This window comes from Ictidomys tridecemlineatus, chromosome 10, assembly GCF_052094955.1.
Source record: "Ictidomys tridecemlineatus isolate mIctTri1 chromosome 10, mIctTri1.hap1, whole genome shotgun sequence".
Classification (NCBI taxonomy): domain Eukaryota; kingdom Metazoa; phylum Chordata; class Mammalia; order Rodentia; family Sciuridae; genus Ictidomys; species Ictidomys tridecemlineatus.
The window spans coordinates 42787731-42811767 of NC_135486.1; the positions used below are offsets into that span (position 1 = coordinate 42787731).

Consider the following 24037-nt stretch of genomic DNA (forward strand, 5'->3'; position numbering starts at 1 on the left):
CCTTCTATGATTATGTTTTTAATCTATACTAAAAAGAAAATATAGCTAAAGCTGTTATCATTACAATCTTACATAATCTAGCATTGAAAGATACTAAAAATTCCACATCACCATAAAAGAGATCTAGTTTTTGAAATCAGAGAAATGGCAATAATAATAAAATCCAAATATAATGGAAAAGTAAATAGCACATAGAACCTTCTCTGCGCATAAGTTGGTTAGCTCCTGTATATCGGTTCATTTATTATTCATTTCAGTATGAAACACAGTTCACTGGACAGGGGCATGGAAGATTTCTTTAATAACTCTCAGTACTAATTTAATTCTACTTAAACACACATATTCTAGTGAATGCCACATGCTTTTCAGCATGATTTTTATGTGTAAATCAGGATAATATGTTTTCAGATCATTAAGTAAAAGGAAGCATGAACTAAAACCTATTTAATCAATGAGGTATCACCTTTAAACTGCCACAAGGTCATAAAAAAGATAATTTCAAAGCTATAAGTTTCCTAATTGTAATCAACAACAATCTAATGATGAAAGAAAGTATGTCCTAATGGCTATAATAAACTTGAGCAAATCTCTGTCTGTCTTTAAAGACATTTGCTTCCTCTTTGGGTGAAGAGCCTTCCCCTAAATTCTGAATTTCTGAATACATACCACGAAAGATTGCATTGGGCTCAGAAAACATTATGATAATGACACAGATAAGCATCCTCAGGGTGAGAGGAAGATAAGCCTCACTTAGCAGTTTGATTCTGTTCCACTGCCTCAACATAAAACAATATTTTAGTTTCTTCTTGTTTACATAATATTAACCCTTCTACTCAATACACCCACACAGTGTGTACTGAGTTACAGTGGGAGCTTTCTGTTTTCAACTGAATTATCTAATAACAAATGATTAGGACCATACATTCTAAAATATACAAGCAATAAATTTAATCAGGCTTATTTTATCAATACAAGCTAAATTACTCTAAGTTATACATTATCCAAATCAGTGTAAATGCCATAAAGTGAATATATAACTCATTAAATATTCTATTTATCCTGTTAAGAAAAGTATTCATATGCAACTTAAAATTTCTACTAAAGTATCAATTGCTCTTGATTCCTAAATGTGAATGAAGGGTATTAAATACCAAGGTTTAGCGTCATCACAAGTTTCTGCTATTTCTTGTGGGTGGATTAGAGGGAAAAATGAAAATATGATTACCCAATGTTCCTTTCTTTGGTTTTGTTTTGTGTTGTGTTCTCTAATTAAAAATAAGCATCTATCCAAATTCAACTTCTTTTTAAAATTAATTCGTGAAATCTGATACTTACCTATATTGATCAGTCCTGGAAATCTCTTTTAAGCATTCTTTTCTCAAATAATGTGGCTTCTGCCATTTAGAATTTTAAGTGCTTTAGTAAATATCCATTCATTAATTCTCATAATGTCATAAAAGGAGAGAATTGTGAGTGGTTCTCATGCCACAACAGGTAATGAATCTTTTCCTGAGAAAAGAGATTTCATAGGAACTACAGATACAGCTGTATTTTTCTCCAGTGATGTGGAATTTTTCTGCTGTTAAGCTCTTTATGACCAGAGGGAGATTTAGTTATGCAGCTCTGTAGATGGCTGATAACAAGACCATGATGTTCTTCCTCAGTCCACAACACCCTGGTTCCTGGAAGTGTGGCTATAGGGCACATAATTATGGTCCTAGGGTCCTTCTCCTTGGATATTTTCAGAAAGTATACATTCTTGAACACTCAACTGAGAATCGAGCCCTTATTATGAGGCATACTTTCTGTTCAAGGGCCACATATACCAGTCTGAGAGGGAAGTTCTTCTTAGCACTTAGTTCACATAAATAGGATAATGGTGGAATTGATTAAAGATCAAAGTAACATTGATTTTGGCAATTTTAACTAACTTGCATCAACTTTTAATAGAAATATTTAAAATATACACATCCAAACTATATTACATTAGCACCACTAAAACATAATCATTAGGATATACAGTAAAAGTGTTTGTCCAGTGGCATGAGTACAGCGTTCTAGTCTGTGTAATGCCCTTTTTGCCAAACACAAAAGCACCTAAACTAGTTCCTCAGAAAACCAACAATGAGAAACATTTGAAAATTAAAGCTTCAATTTAAAAATAAAAACTTTGAATCTAAGTGAAGTCTCAAATAAAAAGCATTTTCAACATTCTTAACATGCAGAAAGCCAGAGATATGTATATGTGTGTTTAGTACGTATACATACATATACATACAGTACAAGATGAAAACAGACTCAACAACAAAAGAATATTAATAAGTCTCAATAAAACTAAATGAAACAACCAGAGATTCAACCAAGCCTCTAAGTTTTAATTCCAACAATAAACAAGATATTCAATGGTGACTTAGTGCCTAAGACATTTAATTAAAATTAGAGAGCCAATAGTTTTCATAGACTTACCCCCTGGTGGCATTGCAATCGTTATAGCGTCACTTATCAAGCTGCCTTGGCTATTGGTAGCATTCACTTGCACAGTATAGTTAGTAAAAGGAACCAACCCATCAATGGGCACCCAAAGGTTGGAGTCTCCACTGCTGTGCATGACTTTTGTGCCACTCAGAAGAGTGTAGTTATTACCTGCTGATTAAAAAAAGAAAATTACTGACCTTAGTATAAGGGCTTTTTCTACAATTTGAAGATTTAAGGGGAGGGGTTCCTGAACCTCTTGTAATAAATAGCACTAAAACAGCACTGCCCTAAGCTACACTGTAGGCACTCCCATCAATGTGCACTCTCATGTTACTATGTTGTGAACAAAACCAAACCTGGGCTGACAGTTCCAATTCATTTATTGTTGTAATTGAAGTAGCTTGACTGATATTTGAAAATAGTATAAAACCATATCACAAGTATCATGAATAGAAGAAAAAATATTGCACAGATAATTAGATTATTTAATGAGTTGTGTTTTACTGAGTTGTGTTTTAATGAGTTGTGTTTACATTTTATCCTTTTTGAGGTTTTCTTTTTATCCTTGAATTCTCATGGGTGTGCAGAAAGAAATAACACAGTTCTCTCCAAGTAGGATGGTCCTAGATATAAATCGAATACTCAGATACATGTCAGATGTTTTCTATGTCATCATCTGTGGTATGTTCTGTTCATCTTGCTCGAGAGGTGGGTTTTCTTTATACTTAATACCCCTTCAAATAGGAATTGGTCAGAATATCCTAAAAAGCAACTGGAGATGGGAGATAAATCATGTTCACTTTGATTAAATGTGGTTTTTAAGTTCTATTGGTAAATGCAGGGAGGTCCCGGACTGTGTAACAGAATGACTTCCAATATATCTCATCCATGTGCCACCACCCCGTCCTCACCAAGCTTTAGCAACCCATTCTCAAGTCTCAGCATATCTGGGACAAGGAAAAAGACTGGTGCCTAACAACAATGTGTTCTCTCTCCTGTGCACCACAGGATTATGCTGAAAGTTCAGAAGAATTAGAAATTAAGGTTAAAACCAGAAAAGGGTTATGACTGAAAACTATAATATTTATTTCACTTTCTACATTAAGACTTTCCTGAGAAGTTTACATGAGGCAACTATTTTCCAAAATATGGCTTACTTTTAGTCAAATATTACTAATGTGTTATAATTATTCTTTTAAAACATAGAAAATAAAATCATGGCATTTGCAAGTAAATGGATGGAATTAGAGAAGATAATGCTAAGTGAAGTTAGCCAATCCCCCGAAAAAACAAATGCTGAATGCTTTCTCTGATATAAGGAGGCTGATTCATAGGGGGTAGAGAGGGGGAGCATGGGAGGAATAGATAAACTCTAGATAGGGCAGAGGGGTGGGAGGAGGAAGGATGGGGCATGGGGTTAGAAATGATGGTGGAATGTGATGGACATCATTATCCAAAGTACATGTATGAAGGCATGAATTGGTGTGAATATAATTTGTATACAACCAGAGATATTAAAAATATGTGCTCTAAATATGTAATATGAATTATAATGCAATCTGCATTATAAATAATTATTTATTTATAAATAAAAATAAAAACATAGAAAAAAGAACCATTAAGAATATTAATATTTACTTCAACTAGGCATTTTTTGTCTGCCAAAACATTTTTAAAATGTACATTTCATCTTTTCTACAAATTCTACAGATAAAGGCAAATGAATAAAAAACACAGAATAATTGAACTTCATTGGGTAAAGAAGCATATTTGCTATATCTCCAGGTACTGATATAATCTTTATTGATTAGATAATTAAAAAGTAAAAGATAGCCACATGCTAAAAGTGATCTTGTATTTTATAGTAGTTTTAATGGTTGCAATATTCACAAAATATATTTTAACACAGTGTAGTAGCAAAGCATATTGCAAAGGGAAGAACATAAATTTGGTTTTTAGAGGGTCCCACTTTCAAACTAGTCTGTCCTTGTATTTTAAGTAATGCATCCTTTGCAAAGTTACTTAGTGTTTATAAATCCTCTCATTGTTAATCTATGAACTAAGAATGCTAATCACAGTGTAGAATGATTGTGAGATTTGAGGGATTTTATTATTATATCTAGCACATAAGTGTTGCTCATAACAAACTATTATTTAAATATTTTCTTGGGTTCCTGAATATACTACATTAAATATAATTGGAAAAGTACTACTCTAAGAGGCACTGTGTATGCTGCCATCAATGTATATACTATTTACTTTATTGCCTTGTGAATAAAATGACACCTGGGATAACATCAATTCATTCATCATAGTGATCACAACAACCAGGAATTATGCTACTGTTTTTGTTATAACCTGTACAACTCATACACTGCAGAGAAACATTTAGAATTAGCACCCTATTTCTTAGAAGCAATTACCTACTACTAAATTATCTGTCTCTCCTAACCTAACAAAGTAATATCAATCAAAATTCTATGGCTTTCAATGAACAAAACAATGGTAATCTCATCCACTACTATTATGCCATTTTCCCATCAGGTTATATTTCAATTCTGAAATTAATGAAGCTCAAATAATGCAAAAGGGAATCTGATGGTTAGTTATGACACACTCATTTTCATGAAATATGGTTAAGACAGACAAAAACTTAAAAATATGTAGAATTTTTAAAAAGATACATAACAATTTTGGGATAGAGAAAGTAGCTGAAAAATTTATCACTGCCAAATACTAGGGTATGTGTTTTCCATTACAAGAAGAAATCCCTAGTAGCATACAATCATTGACCACTCTGGACTTGAAATTGGCACATTCAAAGGAGTGGTTTATTCCAGAGGATAAATGGCACTTATGGGTTAAAATAAAAGAGTAACAAATTTTATTCATTTTCAGTAAAGCCAGATAAAAAGACATTTGTAATTTAAAAAATGATTTAAGGTTCTCAACTGCAATTAGATAATGTATTTTTATATATGTGTAATGCTTATTAGCAAAAAAGTTCTGAAACTTTCAAAATAGTCTTTGGTAATTTGCTGTGCATTAAAAATTTCCAAATTATGCACTTGTGGTTTTCGTAGGTTCTTTACAGCTGGTCCACTTGATTCAACTGAAGATGATTGAGTTCCAGCTGCATGCACGGAGGAAACTTGGCTGAAGGCAAATGAGAACATGTTTCAAATAAATAAACATATTTCTTGCAGTTAAAATATCTAGTTAGGGTTAAATGTGAATCCTTTGTCATCACTAAGAACGATTACATGATTAGCCTCAGAAGGCCCCAAGTTTCCAAGACACCTAACTACCCAGAAACATTTTCAGTTACAGTTGAAATAAGTGCCATCATTGTCATATCCTGTTGTAAAATTTCAAAAAGTTCAGCCTACCCTAAAGTGACCCAGGCAGATTCTCCTCTGACTCTGAAGTAGCATAACTGTGCACATCTTATAAAAGCCTGAAATTGCAAAACAACAAAAATTCTACAATTAAGCCAGGAGAGCATTATTTTACACATTTCCAGTCAGGTGCAAATGTAATACCAATGAATAAACATCTATTATAATATCAGTGAAGTTTTTATTCCTTGCATTTTGTTTGTTATTGAAGCAAAATGTGAGCTTCAAAACAAACACTATCTCTAGCTTTGAAAACAGCATGACAGGGGGAAATATATTAAGTACCACTTTATTCTAAGTTTCCTAGATAACAACATTAATACATGGTAATTATACAATTAGTTGTAGCATTAAGTTCTAGTTATAGAACAATGATTACTCAGTAATTATAAGAAGTATATAATTACTCAATAATTATGAGAAGTATGCAATTACATAACCATTTTACTCAGCTCAAAAAAGAACATGTATATCTCCAGGAACCACGCAGCCAAGTGAGTCTAATGCTCTCTCACCTCCACTAACACACAGTTCCATTCACAAACCTAGAGTCAATGACAGAATTTCGATTCTCAATGTAGCTCAAAAATTTCCAGAGTCAACACCAAAAATGGACCCACAGATTGCAGTTCTTGCTCCTCCTCATGAACCCCCTCCATCTTTCCTCCTTGCTCTTTACCAATTTGCATTTCTAGATGTTGGGTAAAGATCCTTAAAATTCAAGTCCTCAGATTGCCCCTCTTGAGTGGGTTGTGGCTTACCACTTTTCACTGCGCAAACTTGGTTTCACTGGGCTGGAAAATACATCCCTGTTGGTTCAGCCTTAAAAATCAAGCTAGAAAATGCTAAGTTGATAAGCATTTCCTATCACAGGTGACCATTCTGGCCTCAGCTCTCACCATATTTGTGAGTATAAATGGATGGTGCAGGTGCATTTAAGCTTCTGTGTTCTGGAACCACAACTTCCCCCAACCCCTATCCACAGACTGTGACTTTTAGTTGAGCTTCCTGCATCCCTACTCTTTGGTTTGGTCTGAACCATTTAACATTAACTGGAGATTGCTCTAAACTCTACAGATTGTGGTTGTCTTTTATCAGTGTTCAAAGTTTCACCTGCATCAAAATCACCTGGGGTGCTTCATAAACGTTCGTATAGTTCAGTTGCACCTTAGACTTACTAAATGAGAATATCAGATGTCAGGGTCCAGAAACTACTGCACGATTCTTCTCCAGTAAGTTGAAATTTGAGAATTACTAATTATTCAATCTGTAGTTAGGATGGTCTTAAAGCAGTGATCAAAATTAATTCTTTCTGCTTCTAAAAGTAGCTAGATCACATTTGGCATCCTTATTAATGGTGGTTTTAAACTATAGTGTTGGGCTATAAAATGTTTACTCTATTAGTGAAATAACGTATTCAAAGAGTATAAAACTAATGATTAAACTAGATCTATCTTTACAGACTGAAAAATGTAAATCTTATATGGTTGTTCTATGAGGAATTTTAAAATGTGCATAAAAACAATTTTATTAAATGAGTAATCATTATTGCACATCTGAGAACAATAATTTCAGAATTTTTGATTGAAGGATTCTGTTTTTCTCTCTCCCTCCTCTCTCACTGAGGATGCAAGGGAAGAAAAATATTTTTGTACACTGGCCCACATCATGCATCACAAGAAGAAATAAGTTTTGTATAGATCATGTAAAATTTTTAAATAAACTCCTAATTGCTATTTCTGAATGTTCCATATTCCAAGGCATCTTTGGAAACGTTAAATCATCTTTCCTATTTCATTCTGAAATAAAAGTGCTAAATGAAGAAATAGACAAAATAAATTCCACATGACCAACAGATCTCACTGGTAAAAAATCTTTCTCAGTTTCAAATGGGAAGACCTATTAAAATGGTAACATCATAGATGCCAGTTTTCTAAGGTGAAAAGCTTATCTTTAGTGTCATTGGTTGAATAGCAAGATATTTTCTATTTAATCATTTTTGAAGCAAAAATCAACATAAATGGATATTTTCACATGTATGATGCAGAGATGTAAATATAAATGATTGTTGTCCTGGGAACACCATCCCGTGGGATTCTCCAGATTGAAATAACACAAATGAGTATCCTTTCCCATTCTTGTTATAATCATTGTCACAAGAATTTTAATGCACCATATATTCCATAATTTTTTCCCTCTGTACTGTACTGCTGTGACCTTTTCAATATTCTATAATTTGACTGGCTGGCCATTTCCCTTCTCTCCTTTTTACAGCCTTATTAACTTGTGGGAAAGAGGTGAAGTGAACAACCAATCAGAATACATAATATTGCAAAGGTCAGCGTAGTCCTGTACAGTATCATCACACACGGAATACTGTATGCCAGGCATTAACATCCTGATATCTTATTCATGTGACAAAGATTGTAACAAGAACAGAAAATGGCACAACATGAATCCATTCTCATGACAAAGATTATAATGAGAAATGACAGCGAACAAACCAAGCTGATTCTTGTTACCTTGTGAGGATTTTATATGTCAGACCTGGTCCTGCTTTAAGTTAGCCTTTTTCTGAATCCAATTACACCTTAAGGTAGAAAAAGTGTTAACTAATTTTCCCACTTCTCGTATAAGAAAATGCTGTATTTTTCCTGTTATGGGAAATACAGGAAGAAATACAGGAGGCTGGCTTTCCTGTATGTAGGTATCAATTTTAGAGTTGTTTGGCCCTATCTCACTATAATATAATAGAATTCTGCCAATACAGTATACTGCAGATCAGGGCAAAGAGGCATAACAGTCCTTTATTGTGAGCTAAGAATTTCAGATTGCTGTAGATAACACATATTAATGTTTAAGCTACTTTTCTTTATTTTACATTAAGATATTATTTTAAGTTATTTTATCCACAAAGAAAGTGTATCCTCCAAATTCCATCATTCCAATAGATCTTTGCATGGTAGGGATGTGAAAGCTGTTGGTCCTTTATTTTGTAATAATATAAGGACAATGGAATCTTGGAGCTGGCCCTAAGTTTTTGACAATATAAAAATACTTATTGATATATGCCTGTATAGCTTTCTTCTTCCTCTTCTTTTCTGGGGGGGTGGATACCAGAGACTGAAGTCAGGGACACTGGATCACTGAGCCACATCCCCAGCCCTCTTTTGTATTTTATTTGGAGACAGGATCTCAACTGAGTTGCTTAGCACCTTGCTTTTGGTGAGGCTGGCTTTGATCCTCCTGCCTCAGCCTCCTGAGCTGCTAGGATTACAGGTGTGAGCCACCACACTCAGTTAGCTTTCTTCTTCATAGAACATTTTGAAAGAGGAAGAAAGAACTAGCCTTTGAGTCACTTAGTCCTCTAAGAAAGTCAGTGTTCTACTAATGTATTATATGTCTTATCATTACTATAATTATGCATAAGTGATTTAAATTAGTTGTCATCTAGTAAAAGGTGTATTTCCTTGATTTCTCTTTAAATTGCTAATATAAAACTTGTACTTAAGGGAATAAATCCAGATCAACTCACCAAAAGATGGTTCAGAAATATTGGGCCTGACTGTGCAAAAGGAGTCTTTGCTGTACAGATACTGAGGATCTTTTTGTTTTGTTCTATTTTTTCTAAATGTGTGGCTAAAAGTACACCAAATGTTGTAGATACCCTCCCAATATTTTTTCATTAAAAAAAACTTTTAAAAATGGCTCTTTACATTAATTTGCTCTATGTACTAAGTCAGATTTTTCTAAATGAATTTTATTATTATCAGATAGGAATTAAAGAACAGAGAGATATGCCATATCCCTGTGCAGTTTTCTCAATATGGATATGAAAGTAAAACTAATGTAAAAATATTAAGTCCATAAATATATATATGTGTATATATTATTGAAATACAATGTATTTTCATTAATCATGTTGCCATCTGAAATACTGCATTTATTTTTCTCCTCATTTGGGCACACTGATATTTTTCCAAAGGATCCAATTATTGCCATCATCTCCATTGGCAGAGAGTCATTTGGGCAAATGCACCTCCATAGAAAGTGGTCTCCAGCTTCTGCACTAAACACTGGACATGAACACAACTCTTTTGTATACTGGAAAATATCTTCTTCTGTAGTTCTAGTAGAGCTTTAATCAACATGCTCACTATGTTGAGCCTTCAGTGCTTCTGTGATCAAAGGGACAATTCAACTGTTGGTATTGATCCCTGGTTCAGTATAGCACCCATTACTCTTTCAACATTTAATGAAATACTTAGAATTTTCTTTATACTTCTCTGTTTAAGATAAGCAACTATTTGGGGAGTATTTGGGAGAGAATTGTAAGGTTTAGCTGATGGCTTCTACCTGCTTTGTTTGTTACAGTCACATGGTCAAATGTTCCCATACTAGTTATGTCCTGCTGTGCCATGGTATTGTTATAAATCTAGTAGCTCAAAACAATATACATGTCTCATCTTATTATTTCTACAGGTCAGATATCTTGGCACAGTTTGTTGGATCTGCTGCTCAGGGTCTCATTAAGATGCAATCAAGGTGTTGGTCAGGTCTGAAGTCCCTTCCAAAGATTCTAATAAGGAAGGATTCCCTTCAAGCTCAGGAGGCTGTTGACAATATTCAGTTCCCTGCAGGCTGTTAGAATGTATGGCCTCAGTTTCTTGCTGGCTTTGGACTAGAGGCTGCCCTCACTTACAAGCTGCTTGTTAGTGGGAGTTTACACTACGTTTTCCCTATGTGGGTCTTTCTAACATAGCCAAATGCTTTGTCAAGCACAGTATTTCCTAGCAAGATAGGTTACAATCTTGTATACAGTTATCCCTATGCAAGTAACTTCCCACTCCCTCTGTTACATTCTATTGGTTAGAACCAAGTTACAGGTTCTGACTACCCCAGGAAAGGCAATGGGATTCTACAAGAGCATGGATACCAGAACTGGAATAACCAGAGCTATTTTAGACACTGTGTGTTTAGCTTCTAAGCTGTGAATATGAATTTTCTTTCTGAAAAAAGATTTGGAAATACACTGTGAATGTTCAAAAATTTTTGTTTTGGGAGAAGAATGGATAAATTCAGTAGTGCCACAAAATCGCCCTTCCAAAACATTTTACAAAATATAAAGAGATTAAAATAACAATAACAGTAACAAAAATAGTGGAGAAATGTGAAACAGAAAAGGAACAAAGTAATGACATTCATTTTGAAATATGAGGGCAGAAGAAAGACCTGGTGAATTTCTGTTCTTAAGAGCACAATTTCTAATTCTGCTCATAGGGAGGAATAAAAAACAAGAAAAATCCTGAGTCCTGATGACTTGTACTAACCCTCTACAATTTGAAGAGAAATGAGCTAAGTAGAGTAACACAGAGATGAAAAGAGTAGACAGGGCTGAACATTCTGCTAAGAATTTTGCTGATCTGGGGAGGGAGATGATAATCCCAGAAATAGAGGATGCATGTGGATGAATGGAGCAGGTACTTCTCCAAGGGGGTTTTAATTGGATCTCAGAGCAGACAGAGAAATGAGATTCCCTAACATTTTGCCCACTGCATGCTTCTAAAATCTTGATTTCACTCTTACCTTTTCAGGCAACAGACCCAGTCCTCCATGTTTAGGTTGAGAGAAAACTAGCTAGCACCAGAAAGCAAAAGAAGTAGGCTAAATGCAGAACAAATGCAAGCTGGACAGAGCTGCCCATCCAAAGGATAAGCAAGATGAATTTGAAGAAAGAACATATGAAATATGCATTCATAGCACCAAAAGGAAGAAAGGATTCTAACAAAAGACAAAATAACCATGGGGGGGGGGATAACATGTATTCCTTTTTTGGGTGGGGGTTGGTGGTGGTGGTTACCAGGGATTACAAGCGTGCACCTCCATGCCCTACTATATTCCTTTTTTAAAAAAGTACTTATTTGTTCTAATAAGTTATACATGATAGGAGAATGCATTTTGATTCATAGTACACAAATGGAGCACAATTTTTTTAATTCTCTGATTGAACACGAAGAAAAGTCACACCATTATATTATCACCCATGTACTTAGGGTAATAATGTCCATCTCATTCCACCATTTTTCTTACCCTCATCCCCCATTCCCCCTCTCTTCTATATTCCTTTTTAAAAAAATGTATCATGGAGTCAAGGAAACACGTTGGAAATTTAAAAATTATTTAATAAACCAATTTGGCAAATCTAGGAACTAAATAGACAGAAGATCAGTAAAATCTAATAATCAGAGACAGGATGATAGATCTGTAGGAAGAAAATGATCAGAAATATAATTTAGATTATTTTGAATGAAAGATCATCAAGGTCATGAGGCTGAAGGTCATGTGGGCACTTGACCATAGGACTGCTTAACAGATGCTTTTACCTTGGGACTGCAAAGCCTGATGGAGTGAGATGATGGCTCATGGTCAGTTAGGGATTATTCTAGATGTCTCTAAATTGGTTAAGAATCTGGAAGCAGAACTGGGATTTTCTTGGTAGTTGAGAGGAAGTTCTGCTTTCCATAGAGGTGTCCTAATTTATTTGAGGCATAGGCTTGTCTGGACCATGGTATTTATGTTTTCTACATACATAAAACTCTCAAGCTTTCCTGACATATTTTTTATTCCCTTACTATAATTCATCTTTGCCTTCATTAACAAAATTTAATTTTGTTGTTTGCTACCAAGAAAGCACTATGAATTCAGAAAGATGTGAAATGACATTCACTATTCATTAACATAAGTTATTAACTTTTAGTGGGCTTTTAGTGAAGGCTATTTTTCTATATTACATGATTTCTTTGAATCAGTGTTCATGATACTTACAAAATGGAAAGAATCATAAGAGGGTCCAAATATCCAAGGAAATTATAGAAATTATATTTTAAGTTATAAGCAAATTATAATAAAAACAAAAGTCTGTGAACTACATTTTACAGACCAAATTAGTCAGAAGTTTGTTTTTATGAATCAAATTTTATTAAAGACAGTTATACTTCCAAGTATTGTCATTGTATAAATGCAGAATTGGGTAGCTATGGAAGAAGCCTAAAATGTTAACTCTCTGGACCTTTATAGATAAAGTTTGTCAACCTCTGAATTAAACAATTGAAGAGAATACCTCTTTATATATATGAAATGACATTCACCATGTGTGTATATATATATATATATGTATGTATATATACACACACACATACATACATATATATATTATACATTATATACATGTATATACATTATATAATGTATATATGTACATTATACATTTTATATACACACACACACACACACACACACACATATATACATATATATAATGTATATTTTGCCTTCCAGAGCAAAAAGAGTCATTTCCATGTTCCAAGTTGATTCTCCTGAGTAAACTTTTTTTGAAGAGTGGATGGAACAGCATATGTGAAAAGAATGCTTTGCTCAGATAGCCTTGAATTACATCACTGCACTAAACCTTCACGAATGCTTTGAACATCTTTCATTATTCAGCAATTATAAATGCAAATTACTGAAAAGGAAAGAAGCAGGAAGAAAATATGTTATAAATAGTGCTCTAATTCCACATGCCTAGGGAGTTTGCCAATGGAAATCCAAGTGCACTGCTTGTATAGTAACCTCTATTCTAAAGGCTTAATAAGAGCAACTGAAGAGTAACTAATGACTGCTTTGATGAAAGAAGGATGGGTGTACTCTTTCAACGATTTCTGAAAGGTTTTTTTTTAAATGCTCATAGTTATGTGCCTTCCAGAGGAAAATCAAAGGTAGGTAATTTACCCAAAACATGAAACATAATTTTCTACAGATTCTGGTGAAAATAAGTAAATAGCTAAACAAGGCTAAAATATTTGAAGTAGCAAATACAGTGTTCATATTTTATTGCACTTTATTTTAAGGAAATAATCAGATAAGTGCACCAAATATGGCCTTATTCTAAATATGAAGAAATGAATTACCAAATGGTTTAATTGTGCCTATGCAAAAATTTGACTTAAAAACCAAGAGCAGATGGCTAGAATCAGAGGCAAGAACAATTTAATGTGGCTAAATTATTAAGTTGTTATAGGATCATAAGATATATGTTTGTTTGCTTTACAAATTTTATGATAAATGTTATATTCATATTTATTTATATGTATGTGTGTATATATGCACATACATTAATACTGACCTCTTGAACAACTGCTTTATTAATTTTTCTCTCTAAAGTCAAACTGTTTTTCTCTTTTAAACCCCTAAAATATGGTGTCTTTCCGGACTGGGTAATCATAGAAATTGAAAGAACTGGCCTGGATCCATTCAAAGGCATTACATTAATCCTAACTCTTTTCTTAATGTGAAACTAAATCAGTTGGTATGGTTCAGTTCTAAAATAAATATGTGATAACAGATAACACTTCTGTCATGAGAAATAGTTACTCCTTACTTAATAGCACTCTAAGAATAAAATCTTTAACTACCAATTGTATTAATAGGATTTTGTTATAAGAATAAAATTATTTTATAATATTGAGAAATTTAAAGATTTTAATAAGATTATTACCTAATGTGTTAAGTCTATCTTTTAATCCTTGTCCATTCTTTGGACTTGCATTGTCAGTATACAAATAAAGATTATTATCTGGTTTTTAAACATGTTCATAACTCATAAATGCCAATAAGAATATTCAGTCCATCTAGGAGATGATCAGAAAGAAACTGGCTAAAAAGTCAGACCTGGGGATCTCCAATCCATAATCAAATATCTAGATTGATTGTGTCACTTGCACTTGTATTGATTTTAATTCGAGTAGCTCACCCAAGGGAATAATAAAAATGTGGAATAAAACTGATTTATGAGAACAAAATAAATCCTTTTGTGAGTGGTAATGAATTGGTACTATTTAACCCTTTCAATCACAGATTGAAAAAACTATTTATTTTTTAAGAATGCTGAGCTGGCCAAAAGAAGTCATATCAGAAATGCCAATACTGCCAAGTGCCATTACACCCAGCTGTAATGCCGGGGAAGAAATGCTGCTCTAAACTTGATGGAAGGCATTATTTGACATATGACATACTTTTAGCTTTCCTGGGCCAACTCCTATGTGTCATCACAAATGATGGACCTGTAGATCCAAAGTATTATGGAATCACTCAATAAATGTTTATTGTATTTATTTACATGATTTATAAGACAGCTAGAAGCAAGAACAAAAATATGGTGGTACAACATTAACTACATTTAATTATTTCCCCTGAATATTAATGTTTTTTATTTTACTCAAAACTTAGTACATAAACAGCTAAATTGAGGGCTTCCCAGGGACAATGGACATATTGAGGTGAGCTATCTTTCAATATATTTGGCACAATTATTTTCCTAGAAGAAAACTGGAGGACGTAGATAAAAAAAGGAGATGATTTTTACATCAAACCAAAGTAATGTTTGATTCTATCAATTGCTCAAACAGCCAACCAGTTGTTTCAATGAGAAAAAAAATCAATCAACTCTCATTCCTTGAAATCTAGTAGACAAAACATTCTCAACAGTTTGCCATTGACTTAATTTTTCCACTGTGTTAACAATTTATGTGTATGATTTTTGCCTATTCGGTCCATCAAAATAGCCATTGTCTGCATCTGTCTAACAAACACTTGAATGTGGATATGCTGGCTGAGGAATTAAATTTATTTTGTTTAAATTAATTAATTTAAATTAAAAACTGATCATTGATTCAGTTTACTACAACTCTTAAATATGTTTAGAATAACTTGATATGTGAATCGACTTTCTCAATTGAATACTTTATGAAATCTAATACAAATTAAATACATGTGATAAAATATGCCATCTGAATTTAAATATGCTATAAGCATAATATATACACATAGGTTTAGAATAAAAAATAATGTATTATCTCATTCGCCTTAAGAGTTTCATCATATGTTGAAATTATATTTTGGATATATTGAATAAGATATTCTACTAAACTAATTTTAATGTATTCCTTTAATATTTTTAATGAATATTATAAAATTCAAATTACATATGAAGCTTACAGTATATTTCTATTGGGTTCTGTATTCTGACATGTTAAAGGAAAACTTCAAATCCAAGTTTAAAGTGCATGTTCATTTATTTCTTAAGCTAATGGAAGAAAGCTTCATTGTTTTAAGATCTGCCTCCATATATTGATACAGAATGTAGGCAAAATTCATTCATAGAATGCAGATTCTATTCTACATCTCTCATTTAATTCATAGTACTAAGAAAGCTGATTTCAGAACTAACCCTCAGAAGGGAGTATTTCAAGAAGGGTGAGTTGATTTGTTATCAGTTCTGTCAATGTGGCTTGTACTGTCATGGTGTTAAATGAAAGTATATGAAGGTAACTTTATCCTCACTGGCATAAAAAGGCTTTTAAAAAAATTAATACATTTTACTATTTACAATGAAACATAATTTAATTCAGTTGATGGTACCATAATTATTATAGCATAATAATTTTTCTAGTATGATAACTTTTGCACATATGCCACGCAGAGTAAATCATTGAACAGGAAACAGGATACAAATCAAAAAGATAATAAGAAACTCTATTATCATAAAGGAATAAATTATTGAGAATACTGAAAGTGAACCACTTTAAGTTTAAGGGATTCAAGTAAGAACAAGATGATTATAAACAATGATTGCATTTGGTTAGGTTTCCAAAGAAGCCAAAGCTTGAGAGTTTTAACATTCCTTGCATAATGAATTTGATTTTTTTGTTCAGAAGTTCTCATGAGAATTTTGAAGTTTTAAAGTCTCTTTCCTAAAATGTTCTGATAGTTTAATATAAAATGAAATGTGCTACAGACTACTCTTTTATTTTTTTTCTTTTGGCTTCATATTTCCCTTCTCTGATTATAAGAGAAATGTTTGTTTATTGTAAATTTTAAGAGTATATCAGAAACTCTGAAGAGAAAAGCTAAAATTGTCTAAAAATCCCAAAATAATATTTGGTGCATTTTGGTGAGGATTCTTTCATATTTGCTTGCTGATCTATATTTATAGACTTACTGCCACAGTAATTATAGAATATTATGATGCTCACCATCTTAAAACTGTAACAATACAAATATTCCATCATCAATAAATATGCACCTGCATAATCTTGTTTTTTTACCACAAAGTATTCAATCCATATTGTTGAACATATAGGAATATGTCTCCCTTGATTTTTGTCATTAAGCCAGTAACATAATTTCACAAATATTTTTGTGTAACATTTGATTATTTCCTTTTTATTTGGCAATTATGAACTATATAGAAAGGTGGGTTTCAGTTTGGAAATTTGGTACATGCATATAACATAACTTGAACAATTTCACTCCCCAGTACCTGTCCTTATCTTCCCTTCCTCCCTCAGCCTGCTCCTTGTCTTCTACCTTATTGGTCTCCCTTCTACTTTAATGATGTTCTTTCTATTTTTTTCCAACTAACTTCCACATATGAGAAAGGCATGATGCTTCTCTTTCTGAGTCTGGCTCACTTTGCTTAATATGATGTACTTCAGTTCCACCCATTTTCTTGCAGATGATATACTTTCATTCTTCTTTAAAATCTATTGTGTAGGGGGGATATGGACATGGAGATATATATGTGTATATGTGTGTGTGTGTGTGCATGCGTGAGCGCGCGTCCCTTCCTCTGTTGAAAGTCACCTGGCTATTGTGAATTGTGTTGCAATAAACATGGTATGCAAGTATCTCTGAAGTTGCTAGCTTTACTAATTCCTAAAGTATCTATATTAAGTCACATTCCCACCAACAGTGTTTGAGTTCCTTTTTCTCCACATGTATTGTTATTGTATTCCACCATGTATTGTTATTTGTATTCTTGATGGCCATTCTGACTGGGGTTAGATAGCATTAATCTCAGTGTAATTTTGATTTGCGTTTCCCTGATGTTTATAGATGATGAACACTTTTTCATGTAATTGTTGACCATTTATAATTCTTTTGAGAAGTGTCTGTTCAGTTTATTTGCCTGTTTATTATGTGGGGATGTTTGTTGTTGTTGTTGTTTAGTATTGAGCATTTTGAGTTCTTACACATTCTGCATATGAATCTTCTGTTGAAAGAGTAGCTGGCCAAGATTTCCCCATCCTATAAGGTCTCTTCACAATGTTTCTTCCTTTACTATGCAGAAGCTTTGCAATTTGATGCTGTGTCATTTGTCTATTCTTGCTATTATCTCCTGTGCCACTGGAGTCCTATTCAGAAGTCATTACCTGTGCCTGTGTTGAAGTGTTTCCCTCTAAGAGTTGCAGAGTTTCTGGTCTTAACCTTAGATCTTTCATCCATTTTGAGCCAGGTGATTATTTCTTTTAAAAATTTTCAAGGAGGCATATTACTGTGTTTCTCAATGGATACAAATATTTTAAACCTTGCATTTACTTTATATGCTTATTTTCATGATCTCAAATGCATTGCTAGAAAAATAATTTTGTCAAATTTTTTGGTTTCTTGTTAAGTTAAAATATCAAAATTCTATGGGTTATATTTGTAATATAGCACTTGAATTAGAACTATTTTTAGTCAAAGTAGAAGTGTTCACCTTGTGTAGTATTGTGTTACATACAGCTAAGTAAAATAACTGAATGGGCTAGACTCTTGTTCTTTAAGCGTAAAGACCTCTGAATTTTCTACCTTCATGAAGTTGGAGAAAATATTAACCCAGAGATTTCTAAACATACTTTAAAACTTGATTAAAATATTATGTTTTAAAAGTTAAATGTGATATCAATTATTCTCTTATCATTATAATAACTAATGAACACAATCAAAAAGTAAAATACCAGGGCATAACTCTAACAAGAAATATAAGGCCTTTATGAAGAAAATAACAAAAACTTACTGTGAGATACAAAATGCTTCAATAAATAAAATTACAACTCATTTCCAGATAGGAAATATCTAAAGATATAAATTCTTTCAGAATTAATTTATAACAAGGAGAGTTCATTAAAACTATGTGAGATATTTTTTCAACTCAATCTAATGTTCAGTTGGAAGCATATACATGAGAACTAAGAACTTTTAAAAAATGAATAGTAGGCTATACAAAGGTACAAAGATATTTTAAAAGATACAAAGGTATTTTAAAAGATTTTAGAAGTTGAAAGCGCAGAGATTAAGTGTGCTTGATGAGTTGGAGAAACAAAGGTAAAGGGAAAAAATAAATAGCTCAGAGACAGTTATAATCATACAAACAAATTTAAACCTCTGATATATTTTGCAAAATACTCTAATATATGTTTCAACTCTTGATGGAGAAAATTTTTGAACAAAAATAAGCCAAGATTTAATTACGAAAATTAAAATACTCCTTCCTAGACCTCAAAAGCAAAAAGATAAATTGGATAAAATATTTAAAATCGTAATGACTATAAATTACTATTATAATATTTAAGTGGTCATAAATGTGGAATCAAATTTTAAAAAAACTCTAAAATCTTCTGGGCAAAGTGTATGAAAAGATAAATAGGAAAGACAAACAAATACCTAGTTAGCATATGAAAAATGTTTGTACTCTATAGGTAGAAAAGAAATAAATATTAAAACAACCTGCCATTTTTACCTATCAAATTGGCACAATTACAGCAGCTAAACATATTTGCATACTGTTAGAAGGTGTGTGAATTTATGTGGCCTTTCTTGAAAGCATTTTTCCAATGCATATCAGGTATATTGAAAAGTATTACCATCCTTTAATTTAGTAATTCCTTTTTATCTGCAAATATTAAGGAAATATGCAGAAGTATATGCTAATAATTAATGTACTTTAGTAGTAAAATAAGAAACCTAAGTATCCAACAAAAAGGAAATGATTAATATATTTTGGTGCGCTCACACCATGGCATATTACATAAGTGCTAAGAATGTTTTCATGTTTTTTATGGGAAATATCCATGCTATAATGTTTAATGTATAAAGCAGAATCCAAAAAATGCTTGTAGTAAGATCTAAAATACATTTTTTGTATTCACCAATGTGTACATACACACGCACACACACAATCTCTCCACAGAAATTAAGACTATATGTATAAGTGAAAATATAACACATTTTTAATTGGTATCATGTTAATAAAACTACCTCCAAAGGGAGGTAAAAAAAAAAAAAGGCTAAGTCAGAATGGTAAGACTGTAGTTACTAAATTTAAGTAATATCTATCTGGATAAAAGTTGAAGAAATAATTGACCATACTTCACAGTTTTTGCAACCCGATGCCAAAGTGTGTGAAACAGCCTGCTTGGTTCTGCATCAAGTAGCACCTGCCTAGCTTTCCAGTCTCAGCTTGTTCATTCCATTCTTCATTGACTCTGTCCTAGGCACACTGGTGTTCTTTCCCTTAAACCCACTGCAATTTACCCTTCTTACAACCTTTACAAATGTCATTCCCTCTGGAACCTTCTTTCCTTTATTCTTCTTCAAGATGGTACCTAGTCATTTGTAATGCTTTCTGTAAAAGTCATGAGCATGTAAAGATTTTTCCTGACCCTCAAATTTACATTAAGTTCCATATTATAGAATATCTTAAAAATATATACTTTTATGTTAATGTTTAGTAAAGATTTATATTTTTGTATGATTAACTGGTTGATTTCAATCATCTCCCATTTTCAGCCTCAAACCCCTTCAGTGGAGGGACTTTTTTAAATTGTTCATATCCTTAGCATTTGTCACCAGCTGTCTTGTTCTACAAAATAAGCTAGATATATGTTTGTTGCATGAATACATGAACAAATATCTAGAATTAATTCTATAATTTGAGATTTATTCTCCTGGAAATAAACTTCCTTTGATATCTCACCAAAAGTATATACTTAGGAAAAAAATACAAAAAAAATTATATAAGCCATTTACAAATCCAAAAGTTCTTAAAACTATATAAAAGGTGTTTTCTCTTAAATAGTTCCCTAGGATTTTTATATTCAATATCACTAAATTTTTTTAGAATAACTCACTGATTATAAGAATTTTACACCAAAACTTGGGAAAAAGGGCTATAGATTAGTAGTGGAGTGCTTGCTTTGCACATATGAGGTGCTGGGCTTGATCCTCAGCACACATAAAAATAAATAAAATAAAGGCATTGTGTCCATTTACAATTACAAATATTTTTTCTAAAGTAGTTGGGAAATATTAGTTCTAAGTGGGCTATTCTTAGGACTTCAAATAATGATTTAGTCATTTAATGTTACTTTTTAAAAAGCAAATCCACTAGATCTGTAATCCCCAAAAGTCTAAATGATAAGACTCTTCATTATCTAAACAGGCCCATTCCTGGACTTCAACAGAACTTTAAAATTCAAGAAGGGAATCAGTTGCTATAGAGCCAGGTTTTAGAGGCTAGAGAATGACACCAGTTACAGTGCTACATTTTTTTTTTTAAACTACATTGTTTTTTTCTGTTTTGTTTCCCTATGCAGCTATTTCTGGTTTGTTTGGTTGTTTGTTTGTTTTCTAAAACCAATTCACTTCTGCTATATATCTATTGGGAACCTCCTCATTCAAAATTCAGATAATTACATATAGTGGTCATATTTTCTGTCCACAAATTTCTAAACTCTGATTCTATTATTGCTATTTATTACAACAAGCTCTGAACTCTTGCCATGGAAAAGCACAGGAAAACTGTCACCAGACAGATACAAAGTCGTAAGCAACCATAGGTTCAAAATACATGTTTGGCTACTGACTGGCTTCCCCATGTGAACCTCACCATGGTTGTACTGGAAACCTCTCAAAACACTGTGCGAACATTCATGCTTTCAATGCTTCTCCCTTTTTAAAAAGAACATTTTCAAAAAGTGAGCAAAATTATCCATAGCCAAAGGTCCATCTTTTGAGGGTGATCTGTTGCCTGCGGCCCCCTTCCAACAATTTCCTTTCAGGAGAAATTAGAATGGCAGACATTTCCACAAAGATGCTCAGCAGAATCTGAGACATGAAGTTAAGCCTCAAGAACACTGAAATCCTGTGGGCTGCATCATCCGACTCATGGTGCATCCCATACTTACGATTTGCATTTTATCACTGCATCCTTTGCCTCAACAGACACAACAGCGTATATACTTGTTCATTATGTCAAGAAAATAGCCAATTATATATCAGACACAAATTCAATAAGCTGCTGTGTGACTGTTGAGAACAGATGAGTTCTTAAATAAGTTTGATAAATTAATGCTTAGCTCCATTCTTGTAGAAGAATATGTCCTAATTACACATTTCTATAGCTTTATTGGCCATGACATGATACACAATCAAAACTGTCAATATATTCAGTGAGTATACATTCTATAGCCAAATGTTTAAAGCGACATATATATTCTTATTGCCCATTCATTTTTTTGCCATCAATAGAGTAATGATTTTTAACTCAGACCACTTCTTAATTTTCTATGTGCTTATATTTGTGTGTATTTGGACCTCTAGAGATGTGTTGGAACTTTATGCAAAGGTATAATAAATGAAATTTTTTTCTTTTTTGCCTTTTTATCATTAGAGACAGTTGCTTCTCAAATCAACACTTACTCTGAACCTAAGAACAATTTCCTACCGTAGTCATTCCTAATGTCTCTTGTGTTGGTTTAGAAACAACACGTTAAATGGTCAGGGAGAGAGAGGCCCAGGGTTGTTGACTATAGCTAAAAGAACTCTCTACCGTGACACTCATTTAATTTCCTTTACATCTCTATAATAAATTGTAGAATCAATAACTGTATCATGTGAACTAAACCATAGTACAATACCTTTAATGCACCAGCACTTGATGAGTGTTTGTGTAAGATAGGCTAGATCACCTGCTGCTGTACACATTTTGTGAGTTTCAGTATTCATACATTGGGGTTTTTATTTTAAAAAAAAAACACAGAACACAGCTGTACATCCTTTGACCTTCCCTTTTAAAATATGGACCCTGAAATCGAGCTTAGTGGTCCTAAAAAAGATGGAGACCAATGACAAGTCATATTCTGCAGCGGCTGCAATGAGGCAGACACGAGGCTCCCTCGTCCCCACCGCTCTTTACTTCCACCCAAGAAACACACTTTATACCATCTCAGGCGAGATCACTCCTGCTGCCTGACCCTCTAACTCATTACGGGGAAATGAATTCAAATTGCTTGAAAGGAAGCTGCCTCTTTTATCTTCCCACTGACTGACAAGCGACTACAAAGTTCTCCGACGGGATTCCAAGTTACAAGCTGTACTGCATCACTGGAACAATTCCCCCACCAGCGGGTTTTCCCAGAGGGCAGCGTGTCAGATATACTGCATGGCTTGCAAGCGCAGCTCTGAAAGTGCTCATTTCCCTCCACACTGAAAAAACAGACATCAGGGACTATAAAACAAAGCTGTCCCTTTCCTAACAGCATTAGCCTTCCTGCAGACTCCTTGGAAGTCTAAGGGGTTCCCATGTATAATTATTTTCTTTACCTTCCCAAGAAGACAGATGCTTCTGTATTATTTTTTTTCCTCCTTGTAATTTTTTGTAAGACAGAGTTTATTCTGGGAGGAAAGGCATCTAGAGAATCAGATTATGTGCAAAGATCTCTGAATTTCTCTAGGTAACCTTGAAAGATAGATTGCATTTCCTTCATTTTCCAAGATGCTTTTAGAGATTTACAGCATTTGAATATACTGACTTCTCTAAAGCAACTCCTGGACAAAGTAAGCCTATTCTAGGTCGTGGAATTTTAGGGTGTATGAAAATATGCATTCATCCAGCAATACTTTCTCCCCTCAGAAGCTTTTCGTTTCCTCTGTTTTCTTTTGTTTCTAGGTGGAGATGTATGCCAAGGGGCAAACACTTGATACTGAAGTAGGAATGAGATACTGATTCCAAATTTTAGAGTAAATAATAAATACAATAAATAATAAAACTTATGCTCCAAGGGTGAGGGATGGGGAACCATTATATTTATACTCCTCTATCTTTTCTACCTAGACAAATCCTATTCTTAGAGAGGACCCGACCCTTCTAGATGTTCCCAGTGTCACAAAAACTTCACACTGCTGCTCCCCATCATGTAATTTCAAAAACCCAGATTTCCCATTCTCGAAACCACCTTTATTCCTTAGGTATAGACTTTCATTTTCATTTCTCTTACACTCCTTCT

At 33.2% G+C, this 24037-nt stretch overlaps 1 protein-coding gene across 12 annotated transcripts in view; it reads right to left on the minus strand.

Moving 5' to 3' along the window:
• Ush2a (usherin) overlaps window positions 1–24037 on the minus strand; it is a 738328-nt gene that overhangs the window by 279971 nt on the left and 434320 nt on the right. For 10 of the 12 annotated variants that reach the window (XM_078022812.1, XM_078022816.1, XM_078022815.1 and 7 more), the window contains exon 38: window positions 2467–2646. The exons of 1 other annotated variant lie outside the window; for it this stretch is intronic. In XM_078022812.1, the coding sequence (XP_077878938.1) occupies window positions 2467–2646 (180 nt within the window). The remainder of the gene's footprint in view (window positions 1–2466; window positions 2647–24037) is intronic. One more of the 12 variants, XM_078022813.1, reaches the window with a different exon arrangement.